The sequence below is a fragment of the Protopterus annectens genome, chromosome 8.part0 (genome assembly GCF_019279795.1).
Source record: "Protopterus annectens isolate FY-2018-M chromosome 8.part0, PAN1.0, whole genome shotgun sequence".
Lineage (NCBI taxonomy): Eukaryota > Metazoa > Chordata > Ceratodontiformes > Protopteridae > Protopterus > Protopterus annectens.
In genome coordinates this window covers 732,398,027-732,414,125 of record NC_056741.1, presented here as the reverse complement: position 1 = coordinate 732,414,125, position 16,099 = coordinate 732,398,027, and the positions used below count along the sequence as shown (strand labels likewise).

At 40.6% G+C, this 16,099-nt stretch overlaps 1 protein-coding gene across 1 annotated transcript in view; it reads left to right on the top strand.

Annotated features, from left to right (window-relative positions):
• The window catches only part of GPKOW (G-patch domain and KOW motifs), a 743,201-nt gene that overhangs the window by 630,187 nt on the left and 96,915 nt on the right, over positions 1–16,099 (top strand). The window contains exon 9 of the mRNA XM_044080190.1: positions 470–539. Coding sequence (XP_043936125.1) covers positions 470–539 — 70 coding nt within the window. The remainder of the gene's footprint in view (positions 1–469; positions 540–16,099) is intronic.

The following is a 16,099-nucleotide window of genomic DNA, read 5'->3' as shown; positions in this document are numbered from 1 at the left end:
CAGGCTGACTGAGGGCAACCTGCCAGCAGATTACACAAATGTAATGACTGCAACAGTGAATACACTCGAACATCTACATTTATGGTAAGTGTACACAACTGTACTTTCTTACTTTCACGGGAATTTTTCTTTACACTTTCTCACAATTTCGTCTGTCACACCTCATAACAAAACTCAGAGAAAGAAGATCAGGTGATGTGCGAGAATATTTGTTACTTTCCCACATTTCTGACTCGCCTACTGTGCTTTGAACATCAGATGTAAAACCTCCACACAGCTCACTTTTACACATAAGTTCAGATTATTTATTTACATGCATTCTCATACTTTGTTTACTGCATGTTTCCAAGTGATCAGTTTTAGAGCACTGCCTATTGGTAAGCATGTGGCATTAACTTCACAGTGCAGAAAAGGCGTTTTTAATTAATTGCTTTCTAATGGTTCTTTCCTTCCACACAATTCATTTCAGATGACTGTAGAGGATGTTCTTTCTCCTGAAACTTGCATTTGTAGAACAGAGGAAGGACAGTTACTAGAAGGTAAGTATTCAAAAAGCTTGGGTGTAGAAACTTAAAACTTGTGAGGTAAAGCTAGTACCAAACTGGTTAACTTGTTTTATAATACCTTTGGATTGCTGTCCCTCAGTGATGAGATACAATTTTTTTTTGTTTGTTTTGTTTTTGTTTTTTTGTTTTTTTTTGCTTAAAACTAATGCTGACTTTCTGCTTCTACCGAATCCCCTTGACTCAGCCCTTGTACCCCCACTCTGGACCTCCTTTCTTCTCTATTCTACTTCCTATACCCTGCTGTCTAAACTGTTTTAATTGTATTTATTGCAAATAGTGATGGTAAGTGTATTCTCTCATAATATTCAAATGTTTCAATCCACACCTGTTTCCTCTTATATTTTATTTTTTAAACTAAGCTGTCTATATAGAAAATTACTATATTTGTACAGTTGACCCATCTGTGTAAGAATTGACATGATCGTTTACTTGGTGTCTTGTAACCTGCAAAAGGTCTGTTTGGTCAGTGTTCTACCCTGGTTAACAGGCAAACAAATAAATAGACTCTTGAGTCTGTGCCTTTCTCTGCGTTGTTAATATCAGCCTGTTGAGCTCTACCATTTTAGGTTTCACTGAGAATGTCTTGCCTTCTCTCTCATTCTCTTTTTATCCAACAGTGTAGAGACTTCACCATTGCAGCAGTTTGCCCTATTCTATTTTTGAAGAGTAATGTTGCAGTAATAAAGGGTCTGATATCAACCAAAATCATGAGCCCACATTAACCACACAGAGACAGATGTGACCACCTCCTTTCCTTTCCAGTTGTCACTAGGTGACTTCAGGCAGCTGCCACTGACCTCTGTATGGCAGGTGCATTCCACTGCAGGGTCGAAGAGTCCATAGCTGTGGAGACTTCTCCAGTGTCTTTCCTTGTGCCACCACTGTGGTTACAGCTTCTCAGACAGCCGTGCAAGCTACAGAGACCAAGATGCCACAGTCTAAGTCTAACAAGAATTAAAAAAAAAAAATACAGTAGACCTTTTTTATTGATTCCCATTTTGATGTGTTTACACCACAGTTTGTGGGCTTGTTCATTATTAGGTGCATGCCAGATGATGGTGCACCAGCACCTGAGTTTGTATGTATGTGGCTTGGCATCTGTTGGTGAATGATTCGGATAGCTGACTACCCTGCTTGTTACAGGTGTAACGCCTTTGAATTGTGCTTATATCTGTCTGTGGACTATTCAGCCACAAAAAACATTTGCTGCACACTGTGGAACATTTCTATGAATCCTGCTTTTGGTGCCTCACATTAAGGGAGAACCCCTGAGCTAGAATCATTCATGCTGTGTGACAATAAGTGAACCCAGGCATGTGTGGGGGTGCAGTTCTCAGCAACTCACAACTTTCCAACTTACATTCATTATAACTTTCTTTTTCTCTATATCACCTAACAATTATACGCACTGCATTCCTCACCTCTTCTGTTTTCTACTATTGGACTGCCTCTCTCATATTTCTCCTCTCCATAAATATAAAACTAAATTGACATTTTAAACCTCACTGTGTATATACCAATTTGTCATGCATGTCTATGTAATGACTATGTTTTACTAATATTTTTTCTCTAGTGCAGCTGTCTTTGTTATTGTATGACCATATCATAACTTGAAACAGATTTACAGTTTTCTTTATTGTATAAAAATGTCCATTTTGTAACTGGAGCTTTTCTGCCTGGACCTTCTCTGAAAAGGGGCCACTGCAGCCCAGTCGGATTACTCCTGTCAACTAACATTTTTATTATTGTTTTAATGTCATTGTTTTATAAAGTTTTTTAGTACATGCATTTGCTAAAAAATAACATTTTTAAGTTTGATACCTCCATAAGTTCACATTCTGACTGAGAATTATTTAGTTTACAATGTGCTGTTCTCATTGCAGTATAAGGCTGATACACCGAGATTGTGGTCGGTGATGATGCATTTTGTTCTGTAGGATGTTCTTCATGTTTCACTGTTGCAGTCATTACATTTGGGTTATCCTGTTGGCAGATTGCCCTCAGTCAGCCTGAATTCCAAAGTCTTGGGTCCTGCGTCGGTTGCTGTCACTTCTTCCCTGATGTCAGGTCGTCAGGGGTATAAAAGATGCAGCCAACGCCATTTTCTCCAGTCTTTCTTGCCGCGTGGTCCCCGAAGCAGAAGCAGTTCGCAAGAGCCAGTCAGCCGACTCCTGAGATTTTTGTGTTCGAGTTTCAGATCCAAAGTCTTCATTAAAAGCTAAGTACGCCATTGGGGAAACTTTTTTCATGCTCCAGTCTGATGTCAGAAAAAGTTAATAATTGTATTTCTTGTGGGAAGCAAATACCTCATAAGGACTTTCATTCTTACTGTATTCCTTGCCTAGGCCCTGACCACAACGTTTCTAGTTGTCGATTTTGTGCTAGATTTAACCAATGCACTATTAAGCGTTAGTACGATTTTGCATTAAGCTATTTTGGGTGAAGATTTAATTATACAATGTCGTCAGATAGCCATCCGACTACCGGAGTTCACAAAAAACGCAAAGAAAAAGAAAAAGACAGGCAACCGAGGTCCAAAACCGACGACTAAGCTTCTCCTAAGCAAGTCGCCGGTTCTCAATGAGGTGCTTTTGCAGTCCCTGACGCCCGCTACTTTAGAGTCGCAGGCCACTACCGACTCCCATGTGGAGTCGGCCAGGCCACTGGAAACTCAAGGTATTGGAGCCTCGGAAATTATTCCCTCAGATGGGTTCGGAGCTACTGAGCAGGCATCTGCTTCAGAGGGTGTATTCAGACCTAAACAATTGTATATTAAACAGACTTCAAAGGCAAAGACTAAAACACCTTTAAAGGTAAAGAAACAAGTTCACCAGCCACATGGACAGGCCTCTATGCCCAAAAAACAGATGCTCAAAATGGCCAAAGACTTAATTACCTTGAGCAGGGGTTCCCATCCCCCACAAGATAAGAGGCCTAGGCAAGAGACAGACTATGAATCTTCAGATCAGGTTTCCATTTCTTCTGATCAGGAATATTCTCTTCCCCCGCTATGAGGATTCTGATGCTGAAGAATCAATTCCTTCAGCGTCTCCTCCTGGGGACTACTGTTTTGGGGAAACCTTGCATACCATGAGGGAGCACTTCCACTGGGAGAGCCAAGATTTTTCAGAATCTAAGAAGAGGCTCAGAGACTTCCTTTTACTACCTCAACACAGGCCTCTAGCTATTCCACCTGTGTTAGACATTGTAGATGATGTGTTCTCAGAGTCTAGTCTGACCTCTGACTCCTTACCTCCAGCTCCTGTTAAGCCAGACAGATACTACAGGGTCCCTGACTCACATAAATTCCTTTTCAAAAACCCTACTGCAGACCCAGAAACTATTTCTCAAGGTCCCAAAGGGGTCAAGGTTTCCACTGCAAAAAACCCTACCCCCTCTGACAGGAATTGTAGGGCACTGGATAGATGGGGAAAAAAGATTTACACATCTGCTACCTTAGCTATAAGAGCCTTAAATTGCCAGTTTCTTATGCTCAAATATTAGTAATATATCATGTCACTGCTTAAGCAGAAAATGATGATAAATTCTGAATGTGCAGAAAACAAAGAAATGCAGGATTTATTGCATGCAGCTGAACAAGTTGGAAAGCATGCTTTGCAATGTGATTTTGATTCTCTGGAGGCCTCCTGCAGGGCCGCTGTTACGGGTTCTGTCATTAGGAGGCATGCTTGGTTAAAGGAACAAAATCTGCGTGATCATGTTAAAGCAAAATTATTTGATGCTCCATTACAACATACCACCTTGTTCGGTGTTAAGGCAGAAGAGGTGTTAAAGAAAATGGAGGACAAAGCTAAATCTATGTAAACGGTCAAGCATTTCTTACAGGTACAGCCACCTAGATTTAGCAGACACTGACCTACAAACGATTGGTCCTTTCCAGTCTCAGACAGACCTCAAAGGGGCAGATCCAGACACCCTAGAGGCAGATCCCAGCTGCAAGGTTCCTATAGGTCTAAGCAATGGGGTGCTTCTACCTCCAAAGGTGGAGAAGACAAATCACAACCATACAGGAAACAGTCCCAATGACTTCCCCCTGCCTGCACCAAGCACTTATCTTCTGGCAGCACCCTTAGGGGGAAAACTAGCACTTTTTTCTCAAAATTGGCACTTTTTTCTCAAAATTGGCACATTATAACCCAGGACAAATGGGTTCTAGGTATAGTGTCACAAGGCTACGAGTTTCACTTCCATACCCTGCCAAGGGCAAACGGATGGCCAGACCTGCCAAAAAAATCAATGGGCAGAGGTTCAAAAACAAGTCGCAGCTCTAATGGACATGAGGACTATTCAACAAGTGCCACAGCAAGAGCAGAGACAAGGATTTTACTCAAGACTGTTCTTGGTACCCAGAAAGGACAAAGCATGGAGACCAATACTGGACCGATCTATTCTAAAAACTTTCCTGGATATACCAAAATTCAAGATGTTGACCTTTCAGCAGCTTCTGCCCATGCTGGGCAACAAGGCTTGGCTCGTGACTTTAGACCTAAAAGAGGTATACCTGTATGTCCCAATCAGACAGTCATGCAGACGATACCTCAGATTCAAGGCTGGTTCAAAGCATTACCAATTCTCTGCACTGCCCTTTGGCTTATCTACTGCGCCCAGGGTCTTCACAAAGTGCCTGGCACCAGTAATTGCTTACTGCAGACAAAGAGGAATACAAATATAGCTTTACTTGGATGACTGCCTCATACAAGCAGAGAACAAGGACATTCTACTACAGCATCTGACGTTTGTGCAAAGACTTTTAACATGCCTAGGGTACACAGTAAACAAAAAGAAATCAAAAATAGTACCCTCTCAAGAGATAATATTCCTGGGTGCAAGCTTAAATACAACTGCCCATATGGCTTATCTCACGCCAGACAAACAAAGGCAACTGACTACTTATTTCAAACTGTTGGCAACAAAGGCCCAGTTATCTGCAAGAAGAATTCTGCAGGCTTTGGGCTTCATGGTATCCTGCATTCTGCTAATTCCATATGCAAGACTGCATATGAGGAAACTTCAATGGTATCTAAAAAGTGTTTGGACTCAACATTGCCACAGCCTGGAAACAATAATTACCCCCATTCCCTGCCTGCAACAGGAGTTTTGATGATGGGCAAAGGCCTGTCATCACAACAAGGGACAGCCATTCACTTTACCCACAGCCAGGCAGACATTAACACCAGGTGCATCAGATTATGCCTGGGGGGCCCACATGGCAGGAAGATGTATTCAGGGCACATGGTCCGCAAGCCAAATGCACCTACATATCAATCAAAAAGAGATGCTAGCTGTTCAGAATGCCCTGACAGCCTTCAAGGATCAACATCAACCGGGGCAACTATTGATAAAGACGGACAATACCACAGTCATGTGGTACATAAACAAGCAGGGAGGCACTCATTCCTATCCCCTTTGCAGACTAGCCATGACTTTGTGGAACAAAGCATTGACTTACCAAGTACATCTGCAGGCACAATTCCTACCAGGAAAGATAAATATTCTGGCAGACGAACTAAGCAGAAACCTCTTGGATCCACACGAGTGGAAATTGGATCCACAAGTCTTCAGCATGATAATAAGGAAATGGGGATGCCCAAACATAGATCTATTTGCCTCCCCTCACAGCTGCCAACTACAGAGATTCTGCACAAGGATTTATCACAAGCAAGCATGGAAAGTGGATGCTCTATCTTTCAGCTGGAAAAACTTAACAGTATATGCCTTTCCTCCTCTGCCCCTCCTCTCCAAGGTACTCCTAAAGGTCAGACAAGAGAAGCTAAAAATTATACTGATTGCCCCAGACTGGCCCCGCCAGCACTGGTACCAAATCCTAAGGAACCTCTCTCAATGCCCAGCCTGGACATTACCTCAAATTCCTCACTTACTGTCCCAACAAAACAATCAGATCCTGCACAGCCAACTCAAGACCTTAAATCTGGCAGCATGGCGGATAATGTAGTCATTCAAAACACCCCTCTTTCTAAAGCGGTGATGGATGTTATTTTGGGGGCCAGGAGGCCTAGTACCAGAAAATCTTATGCTGAAAAATGGAGGAGATTCTGTGCTTGGAACCAGGCACAGGGGATTGACACGATTGTTCCAAATATTCCTCAGATTTTACAATACTTAACTGAGATGCTGGACAAAGGCCTATCCTTTTCATCAATTAAGATTCATGCCTCTGCCATTTCAGCTCATTACAATACAGAGCTACCCATTTTTTATTATCCTTTACTAAGGCAGTACCTCAGAGGAGCCAAAAACTTAAGGCCTCCAAGGAGATCACCAATACCTGCATTGGGACCTCAATAATGTCTTGGAAAAACTCACCCTGCCTCCTTTTGAGCCAGCCGCTACAGGTGATATAAAATTTTTATCTTGGAAAACAGCTCTGTTCCTAGCAATAACCTCTGCAAGACAAGTCTCAGAGCTACAGGCACTCATGGCTGTGGAACCTTTTATCATTTTCCATCCAGATAGGGTTTCTCTGAGGACAAACCCGACATTTATGCCTAAGGTAGTGTCCAGTGTGGCCCTTAACCAAACTATTCACTTGCCTACCTTTTATCCAAACCCACAGAATAAGGGTGAGAGACTTCTGCATTCTTTGGACATACACAGACAGCTGCGCTTCTACTTGGACAGAACCAAAGCTTTCAGAAAGACTGAGCAATTTCTAGTGGCATATGCTGCAGGATCACAAGGAAAGGCTATCTCAAAGCAGACAGTCTCAAAGTGGATAGGCCACTGCATTCGTTTCTGCTATTCACAACATGGCAAATCAGTGACTAAGGCCTTTAGGCCACATTCAACCAGAGCAGCAGCCACTTCAGCAGCCTTCCTCAGAGGAGTACCAACCAAAGACATTTTAGAAGCTGCATCCTGGAGTTCAGTGCACACTTTTGCAAAGCACTATCACTTACCACTCTATTCTAAATCCAGGGCAGGCTTTGCCACTGCAGTTTTGCATACCCTCATAGCCGCTCCTAATCCTGTTTAGCTCCAGCCTCCCAACCTTAGCTTTGGGATTCAACCCAATTGTAATGACTGCAACAGTGAAACACGATGAACATAGTACAGTTGTGTACCTACCATAAATGTAGATGTTCGAGTGTATTCGCAGTCCAGGTTAGCCACCCACCATCCCCCTTATCTTTGCTGGAACTTATCTGTACTTCTCTATTCTATACAATCTATGTGGTGTATTTGCTTGTAGATGAAGGAATAATTTACTTTGGTGCATGCATGCTTTATTTACATATTTTTAGCCTACCCCTTTGGGGGCACCTGACTTCTGGGGCAAGAAAGACTGAAGAAAATGGCATCGGCTCCATCTTTTATACCCCTGGCGCACTGACGTCAGGGAGGAGGCGACAGCAACCGACACCGGACCTAGACTTTGGAATTCAGGCCGACTGCGGGTAGCCTGCCAGCAGGATAACCCAATTGTAATGACTGCAACAGTGAATACACTCTTAACATCTACATTTATGTTAGGTACACAACTGTGCTTTCTACTTGGACAAAACTAAAGTTTTCAGAAAGACAGAACAATTACTAGTGGCATATGCCGCAGCATCACAAGGAAGGGATATCTCCAAGCAGACTATTTCAAAGTGTATAGGTCACTTCATTTATTTTTGCTACTCACAGCATGGCAAACCAGTGTCTAAGGGCATTAGGCCACATTCAACCAGAGCTGCAGCCACGTCTGCAGCCTTTCTCAGGGGAGTACCAACCAAAGACATTTTAGAGGCTGCTACTTGGAGTTCAGTGCATACCTTTACAAAACATTACAATCTGCCTCTTTACTCTAAATCCAGGGCAGGCTTTGCCACTGCAGTTCTGCAGGGCCTCATAGCTGCTCCTAATGCTGTTTAGCTCCAGCCTCCCAACCATAGCTTTGGGACTCAACCCAAATGTAATGACTGCAACAGTGAAACACGAAGAACATAGTACAGTTGTGTACACTTACCATAAATGTAGATGTTCAAATGTTATTCACTGTTGCAGTCCAGGTTACCCTCCCGCCATCCCCCTTATTTTTGCTGGAACTTATCTTTACTTCTCTAATCTTTACAACCTATGTGGTGTATTTGCTTATAGATGAAGGTAAAATTTATTTTGGTGCATGTATGTTTTATTTACATATTTTTAGCCTACCCTTTTGGGGGCACCTGACTTCTGGGGCAAGAAAAACTGAAGAAAATGGCGTCGGCTGCATCTTTTATACGGACGTCAGGGAAGAAGCGACAGCAACCGACGCAGGACCCAAGACTTTGGAATTCAGGCCGACTGAGGGCAACCTGCCAGCAGGATAACCCAAATGTAATGACTGCAACAGTGAATACACTCGAACATCTACATTTATGGTAAGTGTACACAACTGTACTTTTTCTGGTTTTACATGCTTGATAGCTGCTGTGCATTCATACAGCTAATATCCTTTCTTTTATGGTCATAGAAGCTATTTTACAACATGATGTGGTGTTTTAGGTGTCCTAAGCAGTACTTGGAGTGCATTGTATTCAATAATAGCTGACCTGCATTGCCAGTGGTCATCATGCCCAGCACTTCCTTGATGTACTAAATCCTAACACCTTTTCATAAATAGTTAGCCATCCTACTAGGGGCCCCAGTATCCTGGGTTTAGTCTTCACAAGCAAGGCCACTTCCTGGACATCTTCATATGTGTCATCATGTCTCGTTAAATCAGACCATAATTTAGTGACCTTTTCCTTAATAACTGGTGGTACATTCCCTGTAAATAGCTCTGTGTTTAGGGACTTTTCAAAAGCAAACCTTCTTCAGTAACTTGATTTAAATAAATTCTGCTGTAATCCTCCTCTGAAGGATCCCGTTGTTAAAGCTGCTGCCTATGCTTCTGACTTCTACTGCCGCTTAAATGTTTGTATTGATAAGGCAGTCTGTAGCCACAACAAATAAAATGTGAGGTTTAAAAACAAATCCCTGTAGTGGAGTTCCCATTTGAATAAATTGTGCTTTGAGGTCTTATTTTACCTACCATAATAGCACACTTAAACTAACAAAGAGCTTAAGGAAACCATTAGGAAGCTCAAAGCTGAACATGCATTTAAAATAGCCTCTAAAAATAAATGCAAATCTTCTTTTAACTATGTCAGGACGTTAAAAACTAACACCCAACAGTGTGCGGAGCTAGTCCACAACAGTACTCTCTGACCCAAAGGAAATAGCGGATATTTTAGCTAACAAATTTCGTACAAATTTTTCACCACCCTCTTTACTTACTACAGAACAATTTCTCTCAGCCTTTTCAAAAATACTTCATCCATGGACTCTGGCAGCATACAAGGATGTCTAATCATCAGTGCCTAATATCGTTTTTCTGAGCCCCCCCCCCCCCCCCACTCCACCAGATATATTTATAAAGCTGGAAAACAGCCATTGCACAAGGTTGGCCCAACCACGGACTTTGGTAACTACAAACCCATTTGTCTCACTATTCTAATATGCATTATCTCAGACTTAATCTGGACTTTGAAAAACTCTTAAAAGCAAAATTGATGAGAGTCTAGGGTTATCAAAGGAAGGTCCTGCCTCTTTAACCTCACTAATTGCTTTGAAAAATTAGCTGAAGCAGTGGGGAGTGGTTATGTAGATCATACAGCATATCTGGACTTGGCCAAGGCCTTTGAAAATATTTGCAATGCAGGCATTATTGATAGACTTGTAAATCTGAATATAAATCCTTATATTGTGCAATGGATAGCTTACTGGTTGTCTGAAAGAGCCGATGTGGTAAGAGTAGCAGGTGTCACTTCTAAAAGCAAAAAAGTTATCAGTGGTGTACCATAGGGCACGGTTTTGGGCCCTGTCCTATTTGGCATGTATTTCTCAAACCTTCAGACCAGCACTTCTGGCCTATGGTAAACTAAGTTTGCAGATGATTGTAAATGGGTGGTGGTATTCAGTTTTCAGCTGACTCTCAGTTTGCTCCAACATGGCTTATATATATATATATATATATAAAAAATGTGGTATAGTTAATTTTGGTAATCAAAACAGTTTTACTTACCGTATAGAATATGCGCCTTCCAGTCAGGCACTGCTGTAAAGGATCTGGATATGTTGATCATTCCTTATCATTTGACCATCGTGTCTCCACAGTAGTTTGGAAAGCCTTTTTTATTGCCCATCTAATTTCCAAAGGCATTTCCACCAGATCCAGAGAAGTCTTAATCCCCTTTTACTCGTATCTCATAAAACCCATTATTGAATGTAATTCACCTTTTGACATGTGTTTAATAAAATATATTGCACAACTTGAGAGACCTCAGAGATTCATAACTAAAATAAGTAGCCTCAAAAATCTTTGTGATCAGGAGAAGCTGGCAGCCCTTTCTCTGTACTTAGTTTCTTACAGACGTCTTTGTGAAGATCTATGTCTAGCCTTTAGTGACGAGAGATGCAGCCCTGTTTTGATCTCCTGTTCCTTCACAGAACTGATGGTACATTGAATACTCTGTTAACTCATTCACTCCAGAGCAGCTCAGGAAAATCTGCCTGCTGAATTCCACCATAGGAACAACAGAGCAGCCTGAGCTCATTTTCAGAAAATCCATTTGTAATACTATACAGAAAACAAATGCTCATAACTCTTTAACTATAAGAGCTACGCTAAAAGTTTAAACGCGAAAGTTGTTCAGCAGACACTGACCTTTCCAACAGTGTAAATATTGATAGTGCATATCAAAGTCATAATGAAATATTTGGCAAGGAATGCTGATATTGTGCAATTCTTTTAATTTTTTGGAAAAACAAAGCACAATATCTTGGTCTATGTACGATGCAGACCCATACAATTTGAATTTAATTTGTTAGTATGAATGTCAGCTTTAAAATGATACTTTAACCATAACTGTGTGACACTCCTTTCATGAGATATTCACAGAAATATGATTAGTATATTATTTCTCATAATTGATAAATAAACAAAGCATAATATCTCATCACCTGTAACAGACAGAGCCTACATATCAGCGTAGAAGTTGTGCATCTGACTGTCAGCTTCAAAATGACGCATCATTTGTGTGATTACCATGCTCCCTCACAAAGATATGGGCATAATAATGAGAAGTATTATAAATGTATAATTTTCATATTTGTACAAGACTAAACAAACTGTGATATCTGTACGTGTGTACAGTGCCTAGACACAGTTCTTTTACCATGATGTAAGGAGTAACACTGTCTTCAAAATGATGCATTACTTCACACAATGTGGTGCTCCCTTGCAAAGTTATTTACCAAAATATGAAAAATCATAATTTCCATAACCTAAGTCAGAAACAAACTTTGATATCTGCCTATGAGTACAACATACAGGTACCATTCTTTTACCATGTTAGAACTATAAATAATCTTTTCAAAATGAGGTATTACTTAGCACATTCAGATGCTCCCTTGCAAAGTTATTTCCCAAAATATGAAAAAAATTATAATTTCCATAACCATAAGTCTCAAACAAACTTTGATATCTGCACATGTGTCAAACATACTGGCACAATTCTTTTACCATATTAGAACCAGCAATACTGTCTTCAAAATGAGATATTACTTGGCACATTCAGATGCTCCCTTGCAAAGTTATTTACCAAAATATGAAAAAAAATCATAATTTCCATAACCATAAGTCTCAAACAAACTTTGATTTCTGCACATGTGTCAAACATACTGGCACAATTCTTTTACCATATTAGAACCAGCAATACTGTCTTCAAAATGAGATATTACTTGGCACATTCAGATGCTCCCTTGCAAAGTTATTTACCAAAATATGAAAAAAAATCATAATTTCCATAACCTAAGTCAGAAACAAACTCTGTTATCTGCCTATGAGTACAACATACAGGTACCATTCTTTTACCATCTTAGAACTATAAATAATCTTTTCAAAATTAGGTATTACTTAGCACATTCATATGCTCCCTTGCAAAGTTATTTACCAAAATATGAAAAAAATTATAATTTCCATAACCATAAGTCTCAAACAAACTTTGATATCTGCACATGTGTCAAACATACTGGCACAATTCTTTTACAATATTAGAACCAGCAATACTGTCTTCAAAATGAGATATTACTTGGCACATTCAGATGCTCCCTTGCAAAGTTATTTACCAAAATATGAAAAAAAATCATAATTTCCATAACCATAAGTCTCAAACATACTGGCACAATTCTTTTACCATATTAGAACCAGCAATACTGTCTTCAAAATGAGATATTACTTGGCACATTCAGATGCTCCCTTGCAAAGTTATTTACCAAAATATGAAAAAAAAATCATAATTTCCATAACAGTTATTTGCCAAGCTCAGAGAAATAAATTTTACATAACACATTTCATAATAGTGTTTTACTTACTATACTGGTCCAGCTTGGTCATGGGTGTTTTCCATTCTTCTCACAATCATGCAGGGCTCTCCTCACACCATTGTGGAGTTTGGTCAAGAAGAATGCAATGCCCTCCTCAGTTAGGTGAATGCCATCCCTTCTGAACCAGTGAACATCTTCCCTTCCAGTCTTACCTCATCTGAAATAAAGCATGGGTGGACACTGACAAGGGTGCACAGCCAGGGCACATGTAAAGAGAAAAAGCAGGGTAAGGACCGCCACTCCACTAATATGCCAAGGACAGGCATGGGGCACCAGATGTTGGTTATCTGTAGTGTCCCATAGCTGTGCCGGCTGCCCACTCAGACTGCTGAAACCACTATGGTCTCATGACCTCCTTCAGTGCCAGCAGTCTGCCTTACCTCTGCCTTTTCTCTTTACATGTGCCCATTCAGCAATGGACCTAAGGGATGAGGGACTGAAATAACTCACTAATTGCTGTCCTGACCTACCGGAAGGGAGGGAGACTGAGGGGAGAGCTACATCAAGGCAACATGTCAAAAGACCAAGACTGACCCAGGCTGTGTCTTTTGCATGTTTTGCAGTACATCACAGTGGCACACCCAAGCCCATGCTTACCGAGGACAGCAGCACTATGGGACTGTGCTGTAGAGTCTCCAGGTTCCCAAGTGCGATCCCGGTGGATCACAAGATCCATGCTGGCTGGGTATGCCCCCTGTGATGCACCCACCAACCTAAGAGCAGTTGGCAAAACAAAAGTGAAGAAGGACCTTCCTGGCATTGTTGCTGAAGGGCTTGGCTGCTAACTCACAAGGGGGCACAGAAAGAGCACATGTACACTGAAAATGCAGTTGAGGCACTCTGCTTTACCTCTGCCTCTTCCATTTACATGTGTCCTTTCTGCAATGGGCCGAAGGGAGGAGCTAATGTAAAGGCCTAGACTGACCCAGGCTGTGTTTTTTGCATGTGGCCTTTGCCTGAGGGAACCATTACATCAGTGGCACACTCAAGGCCCACAGCACTATGGGAGAGATTTATGGCCATGGTACTCTCCAAAGCATTCAACACACAGGTTGACCTTGCAAGTTGGACATCCCCATGATGGCTCAGCACGTTTACCCTTGCTGGCACAGTTTTGCATCTTGATTTATGCCATTTCACTGGAAAGTGAGAGCCATGCTCAAATCTGCTCACAGCCTCTGGGACAGTAATCTCAGTGCATCGTTTCCTCTTTGTGTAACTGGCAAGTAGATGCAAGCCTAGGTTCCTTCGGAACTGTAACTGTGTTGCTGGAATAATACGTCCAGAACGTGATAGTTGCTGATGTCTGATACTTTCACGGAATATAATGAAAGCATTGACAATGGCCACATCCCATAAGAACCAGAACAAGTACAGCCACCATTTGCGGGCCAACAATTGAAGAACACCTCAATGTCTAACAGCCTTGAAAACTTAAGTGAACAGGTGGCAAAATGACTGTCTTGAAACCTCGCTATCCACCAACAATGCAGCCTCACACACAAACTACTTAGCTATAAAAAGATTTTGTGTGTATATATATATATATATATATATATATATATATATATATATATATATATATATATATATCCCCAGCTACTTTACACCCTACTTAGCTCACCAAACAGATCTCACTCACAAAGGGTATATATTTTAATGATAAATAAAAGAGAAAGACTATAATAAATAACGCAACAGAATGACTTCATAGTTCAAAAGCAAAGGAAATAATTTACCACCGCAGTGCAGAATAGTCTCAAATAAATACAACACATGAGTTTGGATATTGTCATTGCCTTAGTTAAAAAAAATTATGATTTTCTGTCAAATGAGAGGATGCAAGGCAGTCAATAATAATATATACTCAAATTATTCATAAAGTACACCACAAATCCTCTTATTCTAGCCACTTTCTCAAGAAAAACAGCAATTGAAGATGTAATGTCTACAATTTTCCTCCTAGACTGCTGATATTTCTTGAAATTTTATTCATGACATATGAAAGTAGTGTGGAGGGGGTGGGGGTGTATTGCAATCACTGCAAGTGGAGAAACAGCCAAATGTTAGTCGTGCATTCATCAATGTGATAACGACTTTTGCTTATGTGAATAACAGTGACAGCTGCTGACAGTTTTACCTGAAAAGTGACAATGACTCAGCGCTATATTGTAACTGCACTGTGCTAATGACTTGCAAAGTTATGCATGGTGCACTGTGCTAATGACTTGCAAAGTTATGCATGCCCAGACACAGGTGATAATTGTTGACATTCATTACATTACCTTCTGCAGGTGTTATGCAGCAGTCACAATCTGTTATAAGGCCATAGTCAAATAGTACAACACTTACATATGATGATGAATGATTGGGGTTCTGAACAAGCTAAACAAGATAGTCTCCTCTCTTCTCATCTTCCTATTTGTATTCATACTGTACTCAGTGTAATATTCTCAATCTTTTTATTGTTCTTTGGCCTCCGCTATAAACTCTCAAGTTTTGGAAATTGTACTCTACTGTTATTTTACCTATGCACTGTATGCTGTGCACAAATTTGACTTGTACTAGGTTTCTGTGACCCTACTTTCATATTTTCTAAATATCATAATTATTTGTATTATTTCCAGAGCTTTTCTCCTCAGGTGTCCACTGAAAATGGGCCCCTGGCTCAACTGGACTAACCAAATGTCAATAAAATTTTTTTTTTGTTTGTTTTTACGTCAGTCCCTGGACAATCACGTGTGTAAGTATAATCACCTACAATAACCTAAAATACCTGCAATACATTCAAATCTTCAACTACAAAATCAGCTGCCAATGGATTGCTCTAGATTACCACAAAGTGGTTTTGGAGGATAGCTAGTTGATGAAGAATCTCACTCATGAAACTACTAATCACAAATAGAATACTACAAGCAGAAGTGATTGTCTGCTTATTTTACACTATTTACTCAATGGTGTATCCAATGTCTTATATGCTAGTATATTACACTATAAATACATTTCTGTGCTGTATTTTAAGTAATGTAACCGTATGAAATTGTCACACTAAATTTCTATGCTTCCCCAGTAACCCATCGAGTTGTTTGTATTGTGTA